Source organism: Melospiza georgiana, chromosome 3 (assembly GCF_028018845.1).
Source record: "Melospiza georgiana isolate bMelGeo1 chromosome 3, bMelGeo1.pri, whole genome shotgun sequence".
NCBI lineage: Eukaryota > Metazoa > Chordata > Aves > Passeriformes > Passerellidae > Melospiza > Melospiza georgiana.
Window position 1 is genome coordinate 48,724,878 of NC_080432.1, and position 7,559 is coordinate 48,732,436.

Below are 7,559 nucleotides of genomic sequence, written 5' to 3' on the forward strand. Positions count from 1 at the left end.
GGCCCCGGCCATAAAAGCGTCCGCGGCTCAGCCGCTCCGCTTGGCGAGGGCCCAAGGGCAGCTGGCAAATAACCGCGACCCCTGAAGCCAGAGGACGGGCCAGGCAGCGGCGATTTGCCATCGGGGCCGTCCGCGTCCCGCCCGCAGCGCGCCGCGCACCGCGGATGCCGGCGGGTTTAAAGGCGGGAGTGGCGATGCCAGGCGCCCAGAGGTGGCGGCTCCGGTTCCGGCTGAGCCTGGGAGCAGCGGGCCGTCCTCTCCGGGCCCTCTGAGCCGCTCGCCTTCGCTCCCCGCGGCGGGCTGCGCTGGCCCCGTCCCGTCCCGTCCCGTCCCCACAGCCCAGCAGGCGGGAGGGAGGGAGGGAGGGGGCGCAGCAGCCCGCTCGCTCCCGGTCCGCGGAGCTGCTGGGGCAGGTGGCTGCCTTGGGGCGAGCTCCGAAGGGTTAAAGAGCTGGGAAGGTGATAACTGCGCCGGGATCGGGCGCAATTGGCATTTGCCTGCACATGCCCTGCCAAGCTCCGGGTGACAGGTACCGGGGCCCCTAATGAGTTTCCCAAAGGCTTGGATCTGAACGCCTCCGTCGCCGCTCTCCTCGGAGCCACGGCTGTCCATTAGAGCTGCCGCCGGCTGCGCAGCTCTTCTCCATCCTCCTCAAGGTCTCGGATGGAAGCAGCGTGCAACAGGTCAGTTCTGCTACAGGAGCCCGCCGCTTATTTCACCCTTTCATCCTCTCGCTGTTTCTGAAAGGCTGGAGCGGGTGGTCCCCGGGATGGGAAGCGGGACCAGTCAGCGCTGCCACGCAGAGGCCTCAGGCATGGCCCGCATCCCGTCCCCGGGCCAGCAGACCGCCAGCCTGCCATGCCGTGACGGGCCCGAAGGTGCGGGGAGGAGGGAAGGGCTCGGGACGGAGAGGGCTCCGCGGCCGCGTGCGGGGGTTTCTCCGGAGCAGCGGGAAATGCCGACAGTGGGGCGGGTAACTCGCTTCTCGCAGGGGCTTTTTCGCCGGGGGAGCGACGTGCAGCGCCGGAATTAACCTGTCTCCGACGCACGGCAATTGCCTGCATCTGCGGAGGCTCGACAGGCGAGAGCATCCTCCTGCTTTCCTCTGTGCCTCTCTCAGCCGTGACCTGTTGAATCTCTCGCTGAGAACTTTCCCTGCCGGCGGAGAGAGAGCAGCGTCCTCCCCGCCAAATACGACTTCGATCCCTTATTAGGAGCTTGCCACTTGATTATCGATTATCCCTTCTTTTTCGCACAGGATTCAGGGGGGGCTTTAGGCACACGAAGAGCCCATAGCAAGGACTTGCGCGGACTCCGAGCGCTGGGACGTGCCGGGGCTCCCCTCCGCCACACCAGCGGGCCCCGTCGGGCTTCCCCTTGCCCGCGGGACCTGAAGGTGTCCCCACCCCGCGGGGACGCTGCCCGCTGACTTTTCTTTTTCCCTTGCAGCATGGCCCTCGAGAGGCTCGGGGAAGCGCTGCGCGGCATCCCCCCGTTGCAAAGCTCCCTCCTGCTCCTGCTCTGCCTGCTCGCCGCCATCCACCTGGGCAAGCTCCTCCTGCAGCATCAGCAGCGCCGGCGGCAAGGCCAGCGCCGGGCGCCGCCGGGCCCTTTCCCCTGGCCCCTGATCGGCAACGCGGCGCAGCTGGGCAGCGCCCCGCACCTCTCCTTCGCCCGGCTGGCCAGCACCTACGGCGCCGTGTTCCAGCTGCGCCTGGGGCGCTGGCCCGTGGTGGTGCTGAACGGCGAGCGCGCCATCCGCCAGGCCCTCGTCCGCCAGGGGGCCGCCTTCGCGGGCCGCCCGCCCTTCCCGTCCTTCCAGCTGGTGTCGGGCGGGCTCAGCCTGGCCTTCGGCGGATACTCGGAGCTCTGGAAGCTGCACCGGCGGGCGGCGCACGCCACGGTGCGCGCCTTCTCCACGGGCAGCCCCGCCACCCGCCGCCTGCTGGAGCGGCACCTGGTGGGCGAGGCGCGGGCGCTGGTGGCGCTGCTGGTGCGCGGCAGCGCCGGCGGCGCCTTCCTCGACCCCTCGCGCGTCCTGGTGGTGGCCGTGGCCAACGTGATGAGCGCCCTGTGCTTCGGCCGCCGCTACAGCCACGGCGACGGCGAGTTCCTGCGCATCGTGGGGCGCAACGAGCAGTTCGGGCGGGCGGTGGGCGCCGGCAGCCTGGTGGATGCGCTGCCCTGGCTCCAGCGCTTCCCCAGCCCCGTCCGCGCCGCCTACCGCGCCTTCCGCGACCTCAACCGCGACTTCTACGGCTTCGTCCGCGGCAAGTTCCTGCAGCACCAGCGCAGCCTGCGCCCCGGGGCCGCCCCCCGCGACATGATGGACGCCTTCATCCGCCTGCAGCGGGAGCAGCCGCGGCTGCAGCTCGAGCACGTGCCCGCCACCGTCACCGACATCTTCGGCGCCAGCCAGGACACCCTCTCCACCGCCCTGCAGTGGCTCCTCATCTTCCTCATCAGGTATGTGCCGGCAGCACACCGGGGCGCCCCACCGGCCCGCGGTGGGTAGGACGTGCGAGCCCGCCCGGGGTGCGAGCGCCCGCCGGCCCCGGGGCAGCCCCGTTTAAACGGCGCCGCACGGCAAAGGCGCTGCTGGGAGCGCTCCCGCGGCGGGAGCGGCCGGCCCGAGGCAGCGCATGGAGCTCCGGGCCCGGGCAGAGCCGGGGCGCGGCCCCGCAGGGACACGCCGTCGGGTCGCGGGTCTGCGAGACCGGGCAGCGCCAGCCCGAGCAGCGCCGGGTGCCTCAGCGGCCTCCGATTAACTAACACGGAAGCCCTGGGAAACCTGCCAGAAAGAGATAAGGAAGCATAAAAGAAAATAAATCCCACCCTACTCAGGCGGTCGGGTTATGGTGTATAAGGAGAGGCTAGCAGAAAGGCAGCCGAGTAAAACCTGAAAGTAACAGATTTTAGCAGGTCAAGATCAAGGAGATCATAGGAATAGGATAACAACTGCTTAAGCACGGCAAAGAGTTCGTGCACCGCTTTACAAACCCGCTATTATGCTGAGCTGCCGCTGTGTGTGCCTTCCTTGCCATTGCGTGACTGGGCAAGGCAGACCCCTTGGGCAGCCGCCCTGGCACCGGCCCGTCCGCCGGGGAAACTGAGAGGGGAGGTGGTTTAAGGGAAGGTGCCGACTCTCTTGCCTATCGTGGCTTTTCCTTCCAGCGCCTGCTTAATTTGTAGGCATATGCAAACATTATCTACTCAGTCGCTTCTTGAAAAACAGGCAAATATTTAACACTCCAGCAAAGGTTGTGATGCCCCAGTGTTCACATAACTTTTGGGTTTCTCCCCATTTCTCATGTTTGCCCAGCATTTGACATGTGAGTCTGCTGCAGGAGGAAAAAGCGAGGATGCAGAAGCCAAACTTGAATACTTAAAGTAAATGAAGGATCCTGGGCAGAATGTATGTGTGCTTTTAGGCAAGCAAAAGGTGTATTAATGTTTGGATCTTGTTTGCTTACTGTGTAGCCTTCCAAACTCTCCAGACTTCAAGATAGTCAGCTTTAAATACATTATTGAGAAAACATAATTTGATATTAATTACAAAACGTCTTCTCAAACTAAAAGTGGGAACCTCATAAAGCCATTCTGACAATTTAACAATTGAGATTTTTTTTTTCTAGCTTAGAAACCTGCAGGCTTTTAAATGTATGAAATATGTCTAGTGATAACAAACTCCATGCTAACTTTTAAAAGTCACAGAGTTGGAAAATTCTTGTTCCCATGGAAAATGCAATATTTAGAAGAGAGAAGTAATTCTAGTTTTAGAATTAAAATAATTTTCAAAGTTGGATCAGAATATTCAGTTTCAGCACACTTTAGGTTATTGTTATTTTTTATGTTGAGAATCAGTTACATGGGGATATTAAGGTAAAAACTGAGCGAATTAAAATTACACCAGTGCACGGGAAGTTTGTTTTTTCTCTAAGTTTCCAACTACACATTCCTGCAATACATTTAAACTCTGCTCAAACTGCATCATTTAGGACAGTGGTGAGATTCTGTAAAAAATGTTTGCAGCAAGCATTATTTGTAAGAAAAAATCTCTGAAAGTGTTATGTATGCGCACACATCTTGCTTTAAATGACAGGTACCCAAAAGTGCAGGCTAAAATGCAAGAAGAGGTGGATAGGATTGTTGGAAGAGACCGTCTGCCGTGCGTTGAAGATCAGCCTCACCTGCCCTACATCATGGCTTTCCTGTACGAATCCATGCGTTTCAGCAGCTTTGTGCCTGTGACCATCCCACACGCCACCACAACCAACACCTTCATCATGGGCTACCTCATTCCCAAGGACACTGTCATCTTTGTCAACCAGTGGTCGGTGAATCACGACCCAGCAAAATGGTCCAACCCCGAGGATTTTGACCCAACAAGATTCCTGGATGAGAATGGGTTCATCAATAAAGATCTTACGAGCAGCGTGATGATTTTCTCGCTGGGGAAGCGTCGGTGCATTGGAGAGGAGTTATCCAAGGTGCAGCTCTTTCTCTTTACCTCCATACTGGTGCATCAGTGCAATTTCACTGCTAACCCAAATGAGGACCCTAAAATGGACTTTACCTACGGGCTGACCATTAAACCTAAGCCATTCACCTTGAATGTTACGCTCCGAGATACGATGGATTTGCTCGATCAGGCTGTCCAAAGACTGCAAGCAGAGAAAGCAGCCAGTGAAAGTCAGCTGTCAGCAAATGCCTAAGCAATAAACCTTGCAACTTCAGATAATCCCCCTCTCTCTTTTTAGACTCACATAACTCATATCTTGTTCTGGTGATATTTTTGGTACATAGCCAATACTACACATTATAAAAGCAGGAAGAAAAGTTGCACAAGGTATAATTCAAGTCATCTTTTTAATTCTAGAAGGAGAGCCAGGGGAACAATATATTAAATGATAAAACATATGCAATTTGAAAGTAAGCCTTTTCTTTTCCAGCTTGTTCACAGAAGTTGTCAATGTAAAGTGCTTTTTATCTACTGACTGGTTGGAGCATCTCCAGGAACTGTCTCTATAATCCTTTCCATGTCTCCATGCACTGTGCCTTAACTCTAAGTTTGCCTTCAGTGACTCCACATTCAGAAGTGAAATCTCTTATTAAAAAACAAACAAAAGCAGTTGCTCAGAACACTGCAGCCTGCTTCTGAATTTACTCTGCCGGAAACTGCCACAGGCTCATGGCAGCTCTGGTGTTCTGGCTCCTGGGATGTATGTTAATGCCTCAATAATATATGTTCACATGATTTTTGGTAAAATGGCAATGTGAAGTCTTGCCTTCAGCATTCCAGAATGTTTACATAAATGCCTAAAACAATAAAAGTCTTGCTTGTAAGCATGTTTGAAACTAAAATTCATGTCTTATATGAAAATTAGAAGAATGTCCTAATATAGTAACTTTCCACAAAGTTTTGAAAGATCAGAATTTCTGTCACTAGATGGCAAGGGTGATACAAATCATATGCTAATCTCTTCATTAGCATGTTTATGAACAAAGTAAGTATTTGAATTGGATTTCTAAAGGTACAGCTGAACTTTTTGTTTCTTTAGGAAGGAGTTAATATGGTTGTCCCTAAGCACATAGGTAAGTCTAGTAAAATCAAGGTAGGTAGAAGTGAGATTGGGGGGGTTATATTAAAATGTTAATGCCACAAGCCTCAAGTAATGCATACAGCAAATAATACCTCTACTCACTCACTAGTCATTCTGTTAGGTTGACTTAAATAGTATATCTGAAAATCCACTTTGTACTTTTAGTACAATTTGTTTGGAACAGTCTCAGAAGGAAAATTAACATTACATGTCCTAATTAAAGTACCCATTAACTGAACAATAAGTACTTTTACAATATTTGTGAGGCAAAGTTTGTACGTTTTGTTTTTAAAAATACCTCTTATTTTAAAGTAAAGCACACATGAAACTGTATGACGTTGAACCTCCAGCTAATGTTTGTTTCACAAAGCTGCATATTTCTCTAGAAAGCAAACAGCCCTACATAAATGCCTGATTTGAAAAGTGTTGGGCACTTCTTTGGAGCTGCAGATCACCTTCAATTCCATATGAAATCCATCAGACATGACAGTACCTCACACGACTTGCTGTGCTCAGCTGAGTACCAGATAAGGTATTAGCAGAGCCAGCAAACAAGGTTACAGTGCTGCACAGTGAAGTAGCTCTGCTGAGACCCAAGCAGGTAAGGATTTGCACTGTGACTTCTGAGAGATGGCCAGTCCTAGTCATGCTGGCAGCAGGGACAGAGCCCCTACTGGCACTGGGAAGAGCTGCCTTAACAACAAAATCCCAATCTAAAGTACAAGTTTGCTACTGATTTAAAAAACCTGAACCAAGCCTGCAAGCACTGCTCTATAACCCCACACAGTAATAATGTACCTACTTAAATTCTCTGGCTTCATATGGCATCTACCATCTGTTTTACAGTTAAAAAAAGATTTCTGCTACTTACACATGGAGTAACCTCAGGTGTGTTTCTGAATTATGTACAAGTTTGTGATATCCCAGAACTTAGCCTATATCTGTGAAAAGCTTTATAAGATACTCAGCATTTTCATATAGAGATCTACATTAGATCAAATGCTAGTAAGACAATTTTTTCTTGTACCTTTGTAAGTGCTATTATTAAAAGAAATAAAGTATGTAACCTACAGCTGAATAGCTATTCTAATGCAAGGATCATCAATTCATATTTTAATTAAAAAAATGTCTTTTGCAATTTTTTATCCTTCCAAAAGCTTTAACTGTGCATTGGCTACTAGTGCAAAATCCATCCACACTGCTCATGTCAGTCAGGGGTTACACACTATATAGCTGTTGGTCACATAAAGCCACATGTACTCTGTGAAGTTACTCAAATTTAGTAGCACTTATTTAGAATGTATGCAGTCATTTAGCAAGTTAATTCTATGGTAATTTTGAGATGTATCATTGTGTTACCAAAATATTAAATAAAATTATTCTTACACCACCATTGCTTAGTTTATATACAGCTTTCTAACATCAAGATAAAGAAAATTATTATTTCCAATTTGGAAAGTATTATTGTTTTAGATATTTGTTCACATACTTTTCACCTTCTTCCCATTCCTGGATTTTAAGGTTTTTCCTCCATGCTGCCCTTACAGTTTCTCAGGTCTGCCTTTCACTTTGCCCTCTGTGTTCAACTTCCTAATGCTCCTTGCTAAGAACATTCCCTGTTGCTTGCCTCAGCATTGATCTGAACTCTCCCATGTCTTTTGCTTTTTTCTAATACCTGTTAATCTCTCCTCAGCCTGCACAATCTCCTCTGCTATGTCCTTCCCTCTGGCATTTCATTTTACTTCCACCTTCTCTATTTTCAAGCCCACACCCTGGTTTTCCTTTCTCTTTTTCCCTCCTATGGATGTCTCCCTGCTGGCATCTATACACTCCTGACACTGGGCACCAGTTTGTGCTCTTTTGGCCTGGGTACAAAGTCAGGAGTGCCAGGAATGGAACTCTCAGGGCCAAAGGTCCTTGATGTGCCCTTGCAGAGCAACCTCTCACAAACTGAAG

At 51.3% G+C, this 7,559-nt stretch overlaps 1 protein-coding gene across 1 annotated transcript; it reads left to right on the plus strand.

Annotated features, from left to right (window-relative positions):
* The first annotated feature begins 409 nt into the window (after window positions 1-409).
* LOC131081497 (cytochrome P450 1B1) lies at window positions 410-6,996 on the plus strand. Its single transcript, XM_058020655.1, has 3 exons — window positions 410-683; window positions 1,450-2,466; window positions 4,103-6,996. Exons 1-3 carry the CDS (start codon window positions 664-666, stop codon window positions 4,713-4,715), a joined length of 1,650 nt encoding a protein of 549 aa, XP_057876638.1. The 5' UTR covers window positions 410-663; the 3' UTR covers window positions 4,716-6,996.
* Window positions 6,997-7,559: the final 563 nt, after the last annotated feature.

Bases quoted from the DNA above. Each gene is read 5' to 3' on its own strand.
- LOC131081497 (XM_058020655.1), top strand. From the start codon at position 664: ATGGAAGCAGCGTGCAACAG. The intron at 684-1,449 runs GTCAGTTCTGCT...TTTCCCTTGCAG, and splicing joins ATGGAAGCAGCGTGCAACAG to CATGGCCCTCGAGAGGCTCG. The intron at 2,467-4,102 runs GTATGTGCCGGC...TTTAAATGACAG, and splicing joins CTCCTCATCTTCCTCATCAG to GTACCCAAAAGTGCAGGCTA.